The sequence below is a fragment of the Sander vitreus genome, chromosome 12, assembly GCF_031162955.1.
Source record: "Sander vitreus isolate 19-12246 chromosome 12, sanVit1, whole genome shotgun sequence".
NCBI classification, from domain to species: domain Eukaryota; kingdom Metazoa; phylum Chordata; class Actinopteri; order Perciformes; family Percidae; genus Sander; species Sander vitreus.
In genome coordinates this window covers 5,400,699-5,420,822 of record NC_135866.1, presented here as the reverse complement: position 1 = coordinate 5,420,822, position 20,124 = coordinate 5,400,699, and the positions used below count along the sequence as shown (strand labels likewise).

Genomic DNA, 20,124 nt, shown 5'->3' with positions numbered 1-20,124 from the left:
TAATTCAGACGTGTTAGTACAGTAGGAGGCTCACGCTTGTTAATCGGAACATCTACGAGCATTCAAGTCTGTGTGAGAAGAGTTTTCCCCAAAACTGACTCATGTACATATGTGTCTGTGTGTGTGTGTGTGTGTGTGTGTGTGTGTGTGTGTGTGTGTGTGTGTGTGTGTGTGCGTGCGTGCGTGTTTGAGTGTGTAACTTCAGTTCGTCCATGTGTCAGTGCAAAAATCTCACTTCCCTGTATCAATGCAAAGAGGGTAGTACCAGTCGAAGCTCAACTCATCGCTTTATCCCGCCGCCCGCAGTTCTTTCCCTCCCCCCCCCCCCCCCATCATCCCTTCCAAACGAGTGAAGAACTGAAGCATCGTGAAAACAAATGGAGGTTTCTTTCCCCTTCGCTCCTCCCCTCTCCTCTAATCCACGTCCTCCAGCTTTCCCTCCTTTCCTCCACCGCTCCCGCCCCCTCTGTCTAGATGAAGTACTCCTTCTTATCCTCTGCTCCGGAGTGGCCTCCCTCTGCGTTGATGATGGCCGTGTCTGCATCGGGGGCGTCGTCCGAGCCCTTGGCCTCGTGGGTCAGATACGTTCCTGTGGAAGGAGAGAGAGAGAGAGAGAGAGAAAAAAGAGACAGAGATGGTAAGAGAGAGAGAGAGAAATAAGATTGCTGAGGCAGTAAAAGTCAAACACTGGAACAGTAAAATGACAAAAGTCCAGAGACTGTTATAAACAGTGGAGTGGCAAGATGTTCCAATATGATGTCCAAATGATCACCTCAGGTGCTTTTGAGAACTGTTTTTTTTTTTTTTTGCCTTTAATGTGGTTGAATTACTATGTAGTAAAGGTTTCTTTAGGTGAGACACAAAGTCAAACTAATAAAAAGGTGTTTTTCTTTGGAGAGGTTTTATGTGGAGTTTTAGTTTGGTTATCATGGGTCAGAGCTAAGGCAAAAGTCAGTAAGGACACCTAGAGGTCTATGTTAAAAACTGAAGCTAAATTCAGTTGAAAAGTGAAAATTTTTTTCGACATCTAGGTTGCATATAACCACTGTTTTGTAACACTTTATAATAAGGGTACATGAATTATCATGAATTCACGCATGACAAAGCACAAATTCATTCATGTAGTACTTGAATCAGTAATGTACAAGGATTAATAGTATCTCATGCACGACTTAATGCAGGAACAATACGTGAATTAATGCATCAATTAAGGTATTTCAATCAACATGAGCTCTGATTTATTGACGATGTTCATGTCTTCTTCATTGGTTAATCTGTAGTTAAAGTGTCTAAGGCTAAAAAACTGAATTGGAGTGCTGTAATCATGATGAACTAAACATTACTTATATTACTTCATCATGTCTGTGGCCCTTCAAATAAAGTGCTAGCCTGCTCCATCTTTAACATTGATACATAAGATATGATTAATGGTGGCAAAAAGGAAACAAAAGCCAGATAGCGTCCTTGTACAGAGTTGGGGTTATTATCTTCCCCATATACCTGTTAAGACGTGACCACATTTCCATAAAAACGCCATTACAGGAGCTGATGAAGACCGAGAAATGTCTTTGAAAGGTCTGGAAAAGGCTAGCTAGTGGAACTTGAGTTGAGCTCATTTTGTCAACCTACTTTTAGAGGGATTTAAACTTTGGACATCCAGCTTTTTTGCCATTAAACTGTGCATTAAAAGTGCATATATTGTGAGTTGTTTCATCTGTTGCTCTTGTGCTTCAGTAGTGAGAACTATCTGCATTCGCTCTCACATAATGCCAGTGAAATGACAGGCAATGACCAATGTTCATGTACTACAGTCAGTGTAATTGCTCACTCCACTGCTGGCCCGCAAACACACAACAGATGCTTTCAGCAGACAATGAGGAGCTTCACACTTGGGCTGGGCAATATATCGATATTATATCAATATCGTGATATAAGACTAGAAATCGTCTTAGATTTTGGATATCCTTATATGACATAAGTGTTGTCTTTTCCTGGTTTTAAAGGCTGCATTACAGTGAAGTGATGTAATCTTCTGAACTAACAAGATCAAGATGATGATGATGATGATGAATAATTTTATTTTGGTTAATATACATGAAAGAAACAATTATTTCCCACAATTTGCCACCGTAGCTAGCCGAAAAAAACAATAGGCTGAAGCCAAGGCTTATTTTTGCCTATCCTATAATACCCATAGAATCACCCAGAAATCCAACAAAACTAAATGAAACTAAATACAATCCTAGTCATTTTACATATTAATCAAATTACTTGATAACCCTTAATTATTTTAGATTTTAAAGCTTTTTTGAAACTCAACAGAGACTTTTACTTCTACTTTCAACTCATCATTAAGTTCATTCCATAATTTAACCCCCAAAACTGAAACACAGTAGCCTAGAAATCTAGATGCACTCTAGCGGCAGCAAATGTAATTTGCAGCCAGGGGGTCTAGCAACTCTCCGTTGGCTTGCGAGCTGGAAAAACCAAACTCTAGCCAGGCCAATCACATTGTGTATAGAGTCGGTGGGCGGGCTTATGGCTGCTGCTGCTGGCGAACGGCGGTCTTTCGAATCGGCTTTGGCCGCGACTCTGGAAGACTTGGAGTTAAGATTTTCTTTGATTAAAGAACAAAGAACGGCACTGAAGTCATTCTTAAAAAAGGAAGATGTGTTCAGAGTTTTGTCGACCGGATACGGCAACAGTTTAATCTATCAACTAGCTCTGCTACCTTCTTTGGTTGTAGCGCTATCCTATTGCGTGCAGAGGGAATTTAAAAGACAACCGTTTATCCCGCCCCTCGGATTGAGCTCCGTCAATGGTGAGTTCCCAGACCCAACATCTTGATGTGGGTCTGGCTTGTCAGGCTAGAAACACATCAAAATTTGACATGAGTCCTCACTTCACCAGTTTCAAAGATAGAGAACCGTCTTAAATTATAATTACCTTCTCTTAATTAAAAAAAAAAAAAAAAATGAATACAGGCAATTGTTAACAACTCGAAAAAGTATTTCCAAAGTTTTTAAATATACAAGATCTGGAAATTTAGAACAAGCTAGAACAAGACTGTTCTAGCTGTTCTATTACTTTTACCTTTATCCACTTAGTCATTATATCCACATGATGATTATTTATCTAAAATCTCATTGTGTAATATTTTGTGAAAACACCAATTGTCATCCTTACAATATCGTCGCAATATCGACATCGAGGTATTTGGTCATATGATATGATTACACGCCCTTGTTCACACTATCACCCCCCACCCTTCTGTGCACAGGTGCATTACCCAACCAGAGGGAGTCAGCAGTGCAGCGACACAGACATGATCCCTCACAGACCTTGCATCTGTGAACACTGGCCACCAAGCGAATGTCCTCAATATTCTGGAGCAGCTGGAGGCTGGGCAAGCGTTTATCAACTGCGCCACCTAGGGGGCTGAAATGGGCTTAGTACCATTTAAACTTCACCTGTCCCCTGCAGGAGCTCAGACATTTGAATTTGCTTTGTCCTATTTGTGTATGTGCAAAAACAGTGTTTTTGAGACCTGAAAGTGTGAAAAAAGAAAAAGAAACTGTTTTGTTGTCTCTCACTCACAGAGCACATGAGCAACAGAGTAACTAACTAACTAACGGCCAGAAAGCAATTACATTTCTACCACATTTTTAATCCCCATATTTGACTATATAAAATATATGACATCTAATCTCACAGGAAGTTGTGTGAACCAAAATGTATTAAAAGGCAATGAATAAACATTCACTTATTGTTATTCATTCATTTCCTGCGTTGAGAGTAAAATAAGTGGGGTTTATGCTTAGAAGCCATATTTAGGTATGAATGCATTTGCATTTTTGGGGGTCCCTGCATTTGCATGCATATGCATGTTTGCGAGAGCCAGTCTTGGTACGCATGTTTCCATATTTATGCAAGTGTATCTCTATGCGCGCTCATGCATAATGCATGCATGCATGCGTGTGTCCGTGTGTGTTTGTGTGTCTGTGTGAGCAGGTGACCTTTGTGTCTGATGAGGTATCTGCCCAGGACAATGAGGAGGCAGAGCAGGATGAAGACGATTACTGCAACCACCCCTCCGATCACGGCGTGGTCCACCCCCGAAGACGTCGACATGGCTGTTGGGTCTTAAAGAGAGGGTGGTGGGATGGAGAGGAGAGGAGAGGAGAGGAGAGGAGCCATGTAGTAAAGATAAGATTGTAGCCATAATGAGAGAGAGAGAGGGAAAGGGAGATTGGTTGAGAAACAAAGAGACAAAGAGCAACAGAAAATGAGGTAGAGAGAGTGAGAAATAAGGGGAGAGAGGTATAGAGAGACAGAGATTGAGAGCAGAGAGGGAGGGGTGGCGTATGAATATTGGTGGAAACGGGAGACAGATGATGAAAGGCAGCAGAAATAGAGTGAGAGGGAGAGAGAGAGAGAGAGAGAGAGAGAGAGAGAGAGAGAGAGAGAATAATGGGGTGAGTGACAGAGAGAAAAGAAAAGAACAGGGGAGCGGAGAAGACTTGTCAATATATAATACCCAGGCACAGCAGTAAACTTTCAGAAGACAAAGACAAGGATATGACAAAAAGCCAGGCGAAAGAAAGGAGGCCACTGTGTCACCCTCCATTAAATATGGTTCGTGACTAACATGCAACAGGATTGAGCAGACCAAGTCCCAATCACTTATAATAACCTTGTGGGCACACAGGCTGCTGCTATAGGGTGAAATCCTTGCCCCTTCAGCGTTGGTGATTTCTATCTTTTCACTTTAACTGAAGGATATTATGCTCTTCTATGGATTAAGAAGGAATTGAGGAATCCAAGGCTGGATTACCAACCAGGGAATGTGGGAATTTGGTTCGTTCACAGTCAGAGTTCATGACCCAATGTACTCAATGTACCCAATATGTACTTAAATACATGTACATTATGCTCAAAATGAGAAAAAAGTATCCTCTAGTATATTTCAGACAAGAAGGTTTGTGTCACATTAAATCTACTTAATTGTGCCTAGTGAGCACAAAGGGCATGCTTAAGATGTATTTAAAATATTTAAATTGTATTTGTTACAGTAGATCATTTTGGCATTGTGCTCCCAAAATAGTACACTGTCCTTTACTTTATGCATTTTCACCCAACAGCAGAGATTGCTTTGCTTCAGCCACTTTAGCTACTTGCCCCTCAGAGAAGAAAGCAATCTGCGCAGAAATAATTTGATACATCATTTATTTCGCCTGACTTTTCAGACCGGATCAGACAGACAGTCATTTTGAAAGTCACTCAGATCGAAAGCAGCACTTCTTATACCAAAAAGCATAACACAGATAAAAAAACAACAACAGATAATGGAGGAATAAAAAGGAAATGGTGTTGGAAAGACTGGCTTGCACTCGGTGAATGTTTGAGGGGTCAAACCAATGTGGAGGGCAGGAATTCAACCATTCAAAGGAGGAAACAGCTAGCTAACATATACAGTACATTCAATCAGAGAACAGGAACGAGAGATAGAGGCACAGCAACAGCCACTCACCACCAGAAATATAAAAACTGACAAAACTGAAAGTAAAAAAAAGAAAAAAAGGAACCAGCTGGGACGCCAAATGATGGGGGGAACGGCCAATTCACGGCCAAAAAAGTCACATTTCAGCCAGTTAGGGAAGTGAAGGGGTGTGACAACAGCCAGCCAGAGGCCAGCCGACGATAGAGAACAGGGAGAAGACGGGGGAGAGGAGACTTGAGCACCAGTCAGAATGACACACACACACAGAAAGTGGAACACACACTCTGGCTGGCCAGCGCAGAGGTGAGAGGGGCATGCTGACGAGGCGAGACTGGGAATGAGCCCATAAATCCTGCTGTCAGCATCAAAGGAAAGCAGACAAGACCCAAGAACACCTCGAGAACAACCCCCCACCCCACCCCCAACACACAGATACACACACACAAACACACACACACACACACACACACACACACACACACACACAGAGAAAAAATACACACACATAGAGAAACCCACACAGAGAAAGTGGAACTTGTACCACTTAAGAGGTCATGCTTGTGCGTATCTTTGTGAGATAGATGTTAGTGCCTAGTGTGAGTCAATATGTGTTGCATGAGTGTGTGTGTGTGTGTGTGTGTGTGTGTGTGTGTGTGTGTGTGTGTGTGTGTCTGTGAGAGAGCTTTGAACCTGTGTCTGTGCATGTATGGGCAACAACAAAGCCGTATGTGGGCAAGAGTATGAACTATTCATCGCTCCACTCTAAGGTTCAAAGTGTCCCCAGACTGGGTTTTTATTCCAGAGTGACAGACAGGCAAAAACAGACAGAGCTACAGACAGTCAGACCTACAGATGGACAGACAGACAGACAGGTGGACGAAAAAGTTAGAACGACAGAGAGTCAGAACGACAGATGACTGGTGGAAAAGTTATACCTGCAATGTTGTCTGCAGCATCTTCTCAAGTGGATGAGTAGATGGATTGTTGGATGATTAGATTGATGAATGGATGGATGGATGGATGGATGGATGGATGGATGGTTGGTTGGTTAGATGAGTGGAGGAGTGTGTGTTGGAGGGTTCGGGGTGGGGTTAGGGATTATCAATAGAAGGAAAGAGGAAAACAAGAAAAAAAAAACATGACACAGCTGTGAAAGGGCCACACGAATGCCATTATTTCCTTCATTGTGTTTCTTCAATTCTTGTCTTGCTGTCAGCTTTCAGTAGCCTATAGTGTTTGCATGTGTGTGCATGTAAAACAAACTCCCAGTATCCTTGACTGCTTTGAGTATGTGTGTGTGTATGTGTGTGTGTGTGTGTGTGTGTGTGTGTGTGTGTGTGTGTGTGTGTGTGTGCATGTTAAAACAGCTCCCAGTATCCTTGACTGCTCCACAATGCAAGCACAGTTTGTGTATTTAGGAGAAAAAAAAAAGAAATAGCAAAGAAGTAACTTGAATGGTGTTTGTTTTTCCACTCCATTACTAAGCTTCTTGTGGCTCTCTTGTTTGCAAGTGTGTGTGTGTGTGTGTGTGTGTGTGTGTGTGTGTGTGTGTGTGTGTGTGTGTGTGCGTGTGTGTGCGTGTGTATGTGTGTGTGTGTGCAAGTGTGTAGCTCAGATGGTTTTACCTGTGAAAGTGTAAACTCCGTTCAGCCGGACGGAAACTGAGGGAGTGAGGGAGGAGGCGGGGGAGGGGTTGGCAGTGGAAGGAGCGATGCTTGCGGAGGAGGGAGGAGGAGTCCGGGTGAAGGAGGGAGGGGGAGTCAGGGAGGAGGAGGGAGAGAGCGGCAGGTCGGGGAAGAGGGCGTTGGAGAGGGTGGTGGTGGAGAATTCAGAGACGGTGGTCAACACGTCAGCCGCGGAGGGGGTGGGGGAAGGTGAGGAGTCTGGCGAAGATGAGGAGTCTGGGGAAGGCTCGGGGGAGGAGGTGGAGGCGAGGAGAGAAGGGTAGGAGTAGGAGTAAGTGGGATCAGAGCCGGAGCCAGAGAAGACATCAGTGGGAGAGGAGGGTGGGAGGGAGGAGGATGGAGAGGATGGAGAGCCAAGGAAGGATAAGGTGGTGTCTGGGGAAGTCTGGGTCCATGAGGCCTTGAGAGGGAGGAGGACGAAGAGGACGAGGAGGAAGATGAAGCGCAGGAGGAGGAGTGGGAATGAGCAAGCAAAGCGCAAAAATGGCCATGGAATCAAACGAATGGGACACATCAAAGCGAAAGGAAAAGAAGCGAAAGAACGAGCGAAAGCGGTTGGATGGTAGGCGGTGGTGTCGGTCATGGTGGCGCGGTTGGATGAGAAAAAAATAAAATAAAACAACAAAGAAAAACAGGAGGAAAGAAACGAAAGAAAATCAGAAGACAAAAACGGTGGAAGAAGTACAGGCAAAAAGCCACAACAAATGACAGAAATAAAGAAACGTGATGAAGAAAAAAGTAAAAGAAGAAGACATCCCAACTCTTTCTCTACATCAGTCTCCCTCTTTCCCACAACACATCCCATTTCTGACTGTTTTCCTTTTCCCAATTATTTTTTTTTTAAACTTTTCCTTATTACCTTGCACCAGCAGTGTGTACTCCCCCAGGCTGTCTCCTATGCCGTTGTTGGCTTCGCAGAGGTAGACGCCATTATCGGATTTGTTGAGCATCTCGAAGCGCAAGAAAGCACCGTCGGCTTTGGCCAGTGGGGGGAGCTCTCCATCCTTCTTCTCCCACCTGTAAGAGGTGGGCCTGTTGAAACAGGAGAGAGAAAGAAACACAAAGAATGAGAGTCCTGAGTTGTGAACTGTGTGCTCCGCACATTTTCCACACCAAAAAGTAGAGTAACTAAAAGTAAAAATCAAAAGGGGGTTGAAGTGATGAGAGGAGAAGGGCGCTGTGACAAGTGCTGCAGGACAAAGAGAAAAGATGAAACGATCAAGGGCGAAGTAGAGATGGAAAGAGGCGAAATGGTTGGAGGAGAGGGGAGGCTGGGTGGAATGAAGACGGAAAAAGAAAAAGATAAAAGCAGTGGAGGAGAGCAAGTGAGAATGCGTGAGAGAAAGAGATGGATATTACAGCGAGAAAATAGAGAAGGGACAGAGGGAGAAGGAGAGAATGAACGATGAAAAGAGGGGGGGGGGCAGTTGTTGCTGCAGATGGTGAAAGTGAAAAAAGGAGTGATGAAGGAAATAATGGAAAGAGGGGTTTGGAGGAGTGCCACAGCTTGAAGAAGGAAAGCGATTAAAAGAGATGGATGGAGAAGAAGACAACAGAACAAAGATCAGCATTTCAAATCAGCCAGCGTTAAAAAAAAAAAAAAATCCATTCTGCATAACAGATCGTGTATGAGAGAGAGATAGCGAGACGTGTCTTGATAAAAGAATCAATTATGTAAATGTACGATTCCTTAAGCGCTGTACAGTAATTACAATGACGGGGGAGACTGAAGCGGGGACAGACCTGTATGGGTCGGACTGATTAAACGCTCTTGGAAATGTGAAGGAAAAAAAAAAAACTCAGTGACACCTAAAGGTGCAATCTGTAAATTCAGTCCAGGTGGTTATTTGTGCAGTAACTGTTAAAGGCAGGAAGAATACATCTCCTAGATCCAGCTCCTTTAGAACAATATTTAAAAATCTAGTTGGATGTTTCTAAAAAAGGCAAAAACCTACAATTATATCTGCTGCTGCTGGGCAAAATTCTCAAACTGACTGAAAGCTAATGAGAAACGGTCTTCTCCCTTGACACCTGCTGCTGAGCAAACACTTGGGAGACTGTGGACTTATTCGAAAGCTTCAAGTTTTGAATATATGTCATTTTAGGAATGTAAATCCCAACGAGAGCTCCAGCTGTCCTGAGGCAAATGAATATTCATCCATGAAGTATTTGAAACAAGCGTGTCCTGACCATGTTTGGCTACATCGGCTGGTTACCTGCAGTAAAATGGATTCAGCTGTTGTATTACACTGCCTCCAAATGCTATATAATGTGCAATTAACTGATCAATTAACTTCACATTTACAAGGCTGTAAATCGCGTAGTGTTATTGCACATAATGCTCAAAAGTCAATCACTGTTATACAGCAAGTACTTAGTTTAAGTGCAGAAAGGCGATTGGTCAGACCACGCTGATAATTCCCACCATGCATGTCTAAAATCTGTGTTTTATTCTTGGCTACGAGCTGTGCTTTGGTGGAAACTTTTCAATTAGCATGCATGCATTAATAAACACTGCACACAAGTCATGATATGCTTGAAGACATTCTTTAACGCAATTATGGGTACTTTGGTTCTGCGTATCCCTCCCTCTCACAGCTATAATCATTATCCCTGTAAAGAATGTGCTATTGGGTGCTTTTGCTAAATTATTCATGTAAAATGTGCTAAAATTATGTTAATGTCTAAAATCTCTGTAATCCATCACTTAAAAGTACAAAAAGTATCTGTTGTCTGATCAGTAGTTGTACAGTTAGAGATTATTAAAGGATAAACCTGGTGTTATTTTTATGTTGTTCTTATGTTGAACAAATCTACACATTAGTCAACCTGCCATGACTTTCTGACTACGCTGTCTGTGCCACTCAGTCCCAAGCCCATTGGTTCCTACAGAAGATGGACATATGTTTAAAGCTGCTCTAATCTATTATTTATGAAAAAAAAATAACAATGGATGAAATGACTAATCAGCAGACAGACAGAGAGAGAGAGAGAGAGAGAGAGAGAGAGAGTTTTTTGGTTTTACAGTCCACAGTCCAACTTTTTTGATTCAGTCAGCTCTCATCAGCGTAGTTTCAAAACAAATCAGGCAGCTGTTTTCCTGATCAACCCACTGTCACTCCCTGCCCAGCCCCAAACAACAGAAAGACAAAGTCTGCGGCTTCCCTATGAAACGAAAAAAAAAAGAAGCTAAAAGTAAGCAAATGAATGCTAATGTTGCTCTGCGTCTGCTTGATTTGTAAATAAGCCACTCTTTGCTAACTCAACTTTATAAGGTGATAAAATGTGTAGTTTACAACATATTGTGCTGCACCTCTGTGGCCAAAAACATAAATTATAGTCGGTTTAAAGATGTGTTACAAATATGCAGTTTAATTTACAAATAAAGCAAAGTCATTTCTCAAAGCAGCTGGGCACTAGCAAAGGTCACTCAAACAGGAGTAAATAGTGCATTTGTAGGGGGACTATTATCAGCTGCGGATTAATACACATTTGGTGCACTAGGGAGTATTTACGGCAGCAGGACAGCGTGAGTGGATATGACTCAGAATAAAGGTTTGTGACAAGGAACAGGTCACTGAGTGCAATGCTGTGAACTATAACATAATAAACTATATCAGACTTTGGCTACACAGGCAATACTTGTTACTAATACAATACTGGTCTTGGTCTTTTCATGGGATTTATTAACAATAAGAGAAATATACTGTAGAATATTGCCGGCCCTATTCTTTTACAGGTTACAGATTACTGTAATCCTGTTACATGTCACCTGCTGTTTTCCAACTGTGGCCATGACCGTGCACACATAAAGAAGTACATACGCAATAGCTTAAAGTTATGCAAGGCTTTTTAGCTGTAAATGTGTTCGGTAAACAGTCTTGGTTAAATAACTCCAAGCTCAGAAATGTGATGCAAGCACTCCTGGGCCATGCTGATCGAATAGTTGTGAAATATAAAAAAGAAGGTAAAGCACAAATTCCTTTCTCTGCTGTTGGAAAGCTCTTTTTGCCGGGCGTCAAGGAAACACAGTATGGAATTTGATATGGTAAGTTATTCTTTTGAAGCTGACAGGATGTGACCACGGAAAGAGAAAAGTGTGTATCATGGAATACAGTGTGACGTTCGTTGAGTTTGATTGGGGGGGGCAGCCCGAGGGGGGAGGAGAGGGATCTGAGTGGCTGGGTGTGTCGAAGGAAAGGTGTTGTCGTGGTGATTGGGTTTTGACTGACAGCTGCGGGGTCAAGCTGTATCTGATTTGATTGGACACTAGCTCATCCACAAGCGGCGGTGCACACAGCTGAGCACGCTCCCCCGGTGTCGCCCTCTCTAGTGCACGCACGCACACACACACACACACACACACACACACACACACACACACACACACACACACACACACACACACACACACACAGCGCTTTCTCTTGTTTGCTCTCCCTCTCTCTGTCTTCGTCATTTGCTGCTTGTCACCAAATCTTTCTGTCTCCTCTCCGCCCACGCATTTCTCCGTTTTCACCTCTCCCTCTCCTGTCGGCTTGTTTTCTTTTCCTCGCTACCCCTCCTTCCCCTGTCATTTTTTACAGCGATCTCACAGTTTCTCTATAGCCTTGTTTTTTTACGTACAGCCTCTGCCACTCTTGCGTACACTTTATTGTATCTAAAGCCTCTCTGTGTATCGTGATCCCAGCAGGATCTGAACCCTGAAGCCTTGCATTGTCAGGGCCATTTAAACTAAATAGAACCCTTTATTACCATAGAACATGAATATATCCTATATAGAACATACATACTTTAGTGGATGTTTTCTCCAGTGTCTAATTATATCACAAATACAGTAAATAGATGTCTAGCTTAGGTGGTCCCCGTGGGAATTGAACCCCTGACCGCAGCACTCTGTGCACGCCTCGCTTTTTTCCCATCTATAATTTAATCGACTCCGCTGCTGTGCGTTAAAGCACGTTCATGCGATGACAGCCACCTCCTACTTTCCCGCCCCCTATCTGTTCCACCTGCCAATCAAACTAACTGGCTAGTCTTATTCCCAGCCACTCCTGTGATGAGCTGACAGTGGGAGAGAGGGGAGAAGGAGGGGGGGTTTAGGGGGGAAAGGTGTGAGGAGAGATAGAGGAGAGTTATAGGAAAGGACGGGGAGAGGAGGAGGCGGAGGAGGAGGTCAACGAGGCATCGTGACAAGACGAAGAGGAGTGAACGAGCCGTGAGTGAACGAGCCGTGAGTGACACGGCAGCGGAGAGATACCCGATGATGGCGGGATGGAGGGAGGCAAGGAGGGCAGGAGAGTGGATCAATAGGGCTGGTTGGCTGAAGGTTCATCTATAATGCAGAAAGGCCAGGGGAAAAAATTATTTGTGTGGGCAGGATTTAGGACGGGGGTTTGTAGTTTGTTTCTGTCTGTGAGCGCCACAAATGTTGTGTACACACTGTATCAGTGAACACGGGAGAGCTTGTACAAGCAGATGTGTTTCGCTAACTGTGCCCATGTGTGTGTGTTTATGTACGTGTCTTGTTTGAGCAAGTGAGTACTTGCACGAGAAGGTGTGAGATATTAAACATGTTAGTGTGGGATTGCTTACAAGTGTGTGCAGACTGTCAGTGCTGCTTCTTGTGTGAATCCTGTGTGTGTGTGTGTGTGTGTGTGTGTGTGTGTGTGTGTGTGTGTATTTTTATTGATTGGATTGCGGACCTGTCGTGTTATTTGTCAACTTTTCAGAAACTAAATGTAGTTGTTTTTTGGATACATATGTCTGTATTTTTATATGCTGGTCTTAGTTGCCTCTAAAATCTATTGCCTCTCCATGAGCAGGGGTGAAAGCTTTGAATGGGGCAAGGACAGCAGCACCCGGCCCTGTTTATAAGATTCAGGGCTTCCATCAGCACATGCTTTAGAGAAAAAGAGAAGTGATTCCTATGATAGAGGAAGCATTGGCTTGATATAAATGATCATCTATTGGGAGATTTACTGGACATAATAATAATATTAAGAACTCACGCCTATTTCAAGTCATTGAGGTGAGAGAGGACATTAGCACTGGCTGAGAAGAGACGATAAAAAGGCTACAAGCACTAGATGAAAGACAGTACATAAACCCTGAATTAAGTGGCCATCCGAAACTGTCCTCATCCTCACCTCACAATTGTAATGAATGTTCCAATATTCAAATTACCGAACTCTTGTGGTACTGCGAAAAGGTAAAGATGGGAGTAGCTTTATGTTATAGCATTTTTTTTAAAGTGTCTGATCTTGACACCAAACACAGTGGCGTCTCCCACCAACAGTCAACGGCGGATTCTTCTAACCATGACCACTATCTTTCCCTAACCTTAACCAAGTAGTTAGGTGGTTAGTTAGTTGCCTAAACCTAACCATACCTTCATCATGGAGGTGTCATATATAAGTAGACACCTGTCGTAGATTTGTTGGACAATCTGCAGTAAACAAGCAGGAAGCACGTTACTGAAGCTCAGTTGAGAATTACATTTGCAAGGTTCATACAGATATGCCACATGAAACACTCCTGTGCTGCTGTGGCGCTGGCATACAAAATGTACTATAAAGTCCTCTTACGTCGGTAAAATGCGTGTGGTGTCTAGACTGTGTTGAAATCAGAGAAAATGTGTTTGTGTGTTTACATACACACAGACAGATATGGTGTCAATGAAATATGTGTGTGTGTGTGTGTGTGTGTGTGTGTGTGTGTGTGTGTGTGCGTGTCTTACTCGGGGTTGCCGTTGCCCATACACTGAAGATAAAACTTCTCCCCCTCTCTAGGCAGATTGCTCTCAGGCGTGATCCGCACGTCAGGGGAATCTGTAAATGGAAAACAAACACACAGACACACACACAAACACACACAGAGTGTAGTTACATAACACAGGACTCATAACCGTACGGACACGCAAACAGTCTCATCCCCGTCTCAAATCTACTCCCATCTGCATCCTGTAGGCGTCCCCATCTCTCTGCCTCCCACAATGACATAACCCCTTACACAACGACATCACTTTCCCTCTGCGATGCAGTTCCGCTGTCTCGCCCACAGGGTGGCAGCACCGACACAGACTCCGACGTGGATCCATTTATAGTTTCATTTGGATGATAACCTGCTCTTCTAATCCACAGTGACTCAACTCTGGGCAAGTGCACCAGCAGAGGAAGGTTACATTCCTGGGTGGTCATTATTACAGGCAGCTAATGTGAAATGATTGGAGCAGAGATCAAACTGAAAAGGAAGAAAATGTGCTTCTGCTGCCTAATAAATGAGAAGAGCAAGGCAGAAATAGAAAAAAAAAAAAAAAAGACAGCAGTTCAAAGTTGCATTTTGCATTTCCGTCTCACATCTGTCTGTCCTCTACTCTCCCTCTCTCTTTACCCAGTATCCTCTGTACCCCCCCCACACTCCTCCCCATTTTCTCAGTTGACTCACACAACACTCGCAGAGCGTGCTCGCTCCTCTTGTCCCCCGGAGCGAGAGAGGGATGGTCGACGGCACAGGTGATGAGGGCCTTGTCGTCACTGCGGCTCACCTCCAGGGTGAGCTCGCTGCTCACGTTGTATGTCGGATCGTCTGGAACGGACTCCACCACGTTTGGACGTCCTGAGGCGAAGAAGGACAAGAGGGGGGAAGGGGACAGTCAAGAGGAAGGAACAACACTAGTACAACACAGATACAGAAATACCACACACCCACACTAAGGCACTAAAAAAGGTTCTTTCCATGTAATTAGGATGTGTTGGTTTCATTTTGTAAAACTGTACATAACTGCAATGCCCCCATTTGTTCCGTTTCAATGAAAAATGCATTTTCAGTGCAGCTGCCTTGCGCCTCTGGGTGTTTTATTCTGCTATCTATCAGTATATGCCACATATACTGTATGTCTAACAATGCATTTCCTCATATTTCTAGAGCAATATCACACCTATTCTCTAGGGGAGGGGGGAAAAATCGATACAGCTTAGTATCGCGATATTTTCCGTGACAATACTGTATCGATACACAGATGCCAGGTATCGATCTTTTATATATTTTATATATGTGTTTGAGTTTGTCTCCTTGACAATCCCATTTTGCAGCAATACAATTGAAGTGAGATAAACAAACAGAGAGGTTATCTTTTTAGATAAAACATGTAGACAAAGTTTACTTTTGGGGAAATAATTTGAAATTGGGAACAATTTGAAGTTAAAAAAAGGTAAGACATTGCAATATATCACAGAATATTGCAATATGTTTAAAATAGCAATAATATGATATTGTGACATAAGTATCGTGATGATATCATATCGGGAGGCCTCTGGTGATTCCCACCCCTACTATTCTCTCACTAAAATACGCTTTTTTTTTCCTGCTGACTCATCCAGTGATGCATACACATGTTTTAGCCAATAAAATTTCATCAGAGATTTTAGGACAACTCTAAAACTTCCTATCATAAAAACATGCAGGTCTATCTTTGCCTTGAAGGTAACTAGGACTAGCAGCAGTAACATATGTGCTGTGTATTTCTCTCAGTTTGACAAAAATGAGTTTAGTGTTGAAACGGTTAGTTAATTAGTAGGGTTGTCACGATTTGATTTGACTTTCGATTGTAAGGTCACGATTCGATTGGATTTAAACTTTCTTTTCAGCAGTTACAGCAATGCCACAATAAGAGCCACCAGATGGCAGAAGGGTACTTTACAACAACAGTTTGAGTTTTTCAAAATTTACGAAGTGCAATTGAAAGCACCTTTAGTTTACCGAGATGCACCTGAACACACCTTAACGTCCGTGAGAGCCCACATACTTTACTTTCGTTGTTTGTTTCCATAACTCACTCAAGGGGAAGGCAAAATGTTGCCACACCGGTGACTTCAGGGAAGCAGGAGGAATTTTTTGTTCTGTTGTTTCTCCGTCATGTCTGACTCCGGCAGTGGCCATGGTGTCGTAGCTGCGGCTACCAGTAAGCTAAGTAAGTTACCCTGTGTCATTAGCTGCATGCTACCAGCCTGAGGCTAACCTTACCCTGTGTCTTTAGCTGCATGCTACCAGCCGGTAAGCTAACATTACCCTGGGTCTTTACCTGCATGCTACCAGCCAGTAAGCTAACGTTACCCTGTGTTATTAGCTGCATGCTACCAGCCAGTAAGCTAAGGTTACCCAAGTCATCTGTTGTATATCGTTGTACATCGAATATCTTTGGGTTGGTCAGAAAAAAGAAATCATTTGAAGACACCATCTTGTGCATATTGCTCTCTTTTTGATATCTTATAGCCTAAGCTATTAATCAAAAAGGTAATCTTGAGATGAATCAATGATGAAGTTCCAAGTGCTGTGATTTACTTTAATTTCTGTACTTCTAAAAGGGGATATATAACAACTCCATCCTATGTAACAACAGTTTTTCATGGTAACATACAGTAGGCTATCAAATCCTTTCAGTCTTACATCCTGCTACAACATCCTTGTTCATGAGGAAAAACGTAAAGAAAATTGAAATCTCAAAGCTACTTCATGGCATCCTCAAAGCTGCAAAAGTCTATGTTGCATCTTGGTAGCTCCAAATGGCAGTCAGAGGGAAATGAAAATGTCAGTTTCCTTCAGTAGCGAGAACTCCTGTAATGTAACATCAGTGAACTGCACACAGCCTGCTCATGTTTACTAACCAGGCCAGTCTGTGATGTGTCGTGCTCAAGGACACCAAAGGGATGAGAGAGGCCAAAAATCTAATGTTGCTAAGTCCAGCTTTCTTGGACTCACTCGCTCGCTGTTGCTTAGGAATAAACAGCTTGCATTTCCATCAATGAGGATGCAGATGCAACTTAACCCAGAAAGAGACTTTTATTTTGGTAAATAAAAATAATCTAAAGCATCTTACTGTAACTGCAATCTGTTGCAACCATAGTTTGTTATTTAGAGTGATAAAACAGGTCTGTTTTTATGGGGTAAGTGTAAAGTATTAAAATATGCTCAGATTTTCATATAGAGACATTTCCATTTGATGTTGTTTCCCTTTTTATTCCAGTCTGCGCAGGATAAAAAGAAAAAGCGGGTGCAGGTGGGTCTGTGCAGTAGCACTAGAGTTAGACAAAGTATGAAAGAATAAACACGGGGAAGACTGTCACCCAGAGATTGCACCCTATTGTAAGAAAAAAATATAAAACTGGGTGGTCAGACCGTGAAAGTGGTTGGTGAATCTTGGAAAGTGGACCAGAACCTTATCGCCTTCTTTTGCACGCACACACACACACACACACACACACACACACACACACACACACACACACACACACACACACACACACACACACACACACACACACACACACACACAAGCATGGGCACATGTAGGTCAAGATTATGAATAACATATACACAGAGGCGGCAGAGATAGTGGTAGGGGAGAAGATTGGAAAACACACACTTTTTCCTCTCTGTCTGCTCTCAAACACACAGCTATCACAGACCCCTCTTCTTCCTCCTCCCCCCCCCCCAGAGAACTCTTCAAATACCACTGAATCTAATGACATCTCTCTTTTTATTACCATAACCAGTTCTCTGACCCGTGGAGAAAATTAGTTTACTTTCCAGGTGCATTTCAATAATCCTACGCCACTCAGAGGAGTCTTTTCGTCACCGTCTGCCTCACTCTCTATTCTCTCTCTCCCTCTCAGTGCACACACAAACACAGACAGTATATAGCCTTTATTAAAAACCATGGATCTCCAAAACCAGAACTGGGACTGAAAAAATCCCGTATATTTACGCAATGACTCCTGTGTACAGTATTTTTCCGAAATCATACGAGTCTTAATACGTTTTTCAGGCCCAAGGGGTCATGGAACTGACTCAACACATTCATAAAGGAAAAAAATAAGATTCAGTCAGATTAAGTGTTTTTTCCCCAAGACAGCAGTGACGCACATTTACTCATAATTCACATTTCCTCAGTTTATTATTAGATAATCAGGGTTGATTTGCAAGTCAGCTGCAAGCGGAGCACAAGCGTATCGGACTGGGAAGCAGTAACAGGTTGTGTTACACTGGATTAGGTTCAAACTAACAGACCCTTCCTTTTAAAGGGCCTGTTCAACTGAATAAAAGAAGAAAAATACATATCTTTAGCCATACAGGTCCTTTTTTTCTTTTTGTCCTGGTTTTGAGATGTTCCTCTTTGATATTCCTGTCTCCACCCATATAAAATGGAGTTGAATTTGGAAATGGAGTTGTTTATTTTAATTGTGTGCAATTGTGCTGCACACAGCAGGAAAAAGTGAATTTTCCACACATCCTGGTGTCTTACTCTGCATTATCCACAGAACAGGCTGTAAAGAGGTATTCATACTAGGGAAAGTTATTTGTTAGAAAGTAGTTCCAATGAATGCTGTTCCGAGTGTGTTTTGTGCATTACCCAGAGTAACCAGAATGTTGTTTCTGGAAACAGAGGTTACTGTTGGATTTTTTTTCAAATCATTAAAGTCATTTTTCAATGCTGTGAGCACCACAATTCTATTTACCAACATTGTATTTTAGAGCCAGACATCTTAGAGTCATGTCATAACCTGGACAAATAAAATGAAGTGAGAAAAAGTAAGGAGGAACTGCCTCTTAAACTGTATTTAAAGTAAACTATAATCATTGTTGTATTAACGGTAGTCTGGATCAACAGAAGTACATTTCCAGGATTATTGCTTGACATGCCCCTCACCTTCCACTATCTGTGTGTTGCTGTTCTCAAACTCTGTTTGCTTCAGGAAACGACAAACTTCGAGCTAGCAAGCTACATGCTGAAAATAGAAAGTTTTGAAGAAAATTTGGATCGTGCAACAAGGCAGGCCTGCTTGGTTCTTTCTGGGAATGATTGTAAAGATTTACAAAGAATATGTTTACAGCATTTCCTCTCTAACAGGGACGTTTTGGTGGGATTGCTGTGGACGAAGTACACACGGTGATACACTGGTAAGAGCAATTGAGGTTCAACCATGTATCCAGATAATTTAAATAGCTCACGTTACTGTATTGTGTGAACAGTTAACTTCATTTAATATTGTCTGTGGCGTTTTCTTTTGCGGGGTGCAAATGTTCCACCAACACAAGTTCCTTCCTGAGACTATTTAGCAGAGCCACCATCGCTGCGTTCAGAGCTTAGCGCCGCCCACGAGGATTGTGATTGGTTTAAAGAAATGCAAACAACCCAGTTTTTTTTCCTCCTATCCCAGAATGCATCTGTGGTGTAGCTAGACCTTACTCCACAGCGCTGTGGAGATAGGTCTGGCAATGTGAGACTATATTAACAGGGAAAGGGATCAATCCTAGTGATGAAGCAACAGAGAAGTATCACTACAGCTCCCCTTGCTGCTACGGAGCTTCTCGGTGTCTTGCAGCTCTTTATTTTAGTTTTCAGGCCTGCAGCCTTACTGTTTTGTTTCACTCTCAACATTCTCATACTGTAGCCTAATTTCCAGGTCCGATATTTCCGGTTTGATAAACCAACTGTACACCACCCATCCAAAACCAAACTGCAGACAGGCACAGTTCGCTGATGAACATGGTGGAGCATTTAGCAGTTCAAGAGCTACATACAGTATTTACCTGAGGAGTTAGTGGAGACCAAAACAGAGCTGTGGACACAAATATTGGACACAAACACAACTCCAAATGAATCATAATATTGCTCAGTATCTGCTGGATATCTAAATAAGCAAATATTTGCTCCTGCACCACGTTCGACATACTGTATACATTTTTGGGGTTGAATGCATGTATTGTAACTCGCTTGTATAATGTAGCCTAATCAACTTTATAGGTGATAATATGTCAATGTTGGTAGCAGCTTGTTTTCCGCTGCTCCCAAGTGGCCAACAAATCAGTAATTGGAGGTTTAATTGCTGTGCAAAATATAGAACGCTGAACAGGCTGGGTCTCTACAAGCAGACCATG

At 42.7% G+C, this 20,124-nt stretch overlaps 1 protein-coding gene across 2 annotated transcripts in view; it reads right to left on the bottom strand.

The window, feature by feature from the left end:
• Positions 1-319: 319 nt before the first annotated feature.
• cadm3 (cell adhesion molecule 3) overlaps positions 320-20,124 on the bottom strand; it is a 93,674-nt gene continuing 73,869 nt past the window's right edge. The window contains exons 6-11 of one of the 2 annotated variants that reach the window (XM_078264115.1): positions 14,632-14,802; positions 13,925-14,015; positions 8,045-8,217; positions 6,436-6,456; positions 4,017-4,142; positions 321-589 (exon numbers count right to left, since the gene is read on the bottom strand). In XM_078264115.1, the coding sequence (XP_078120241.1) occupies positions 471-589; positions 4,017-4,142; positions 6,436-6,456; positions 8,045-8,217; positions 13,925-14,015; positions 14,632-14,802 (701 nt within the window). In that variant the 3' untranslated portion in view covers positions 321-470. Of the gene's footprint in view, positions 590-4,016; positions 4,143-6,435; positions 6,457-8,044; positions 8,218-13,924; positions 14,016-14,631; positions 14,803-20,124 lie in introns of both variants that reach the window. The other variant, XM_078264116.1, reaches the window with a different exon arrangement.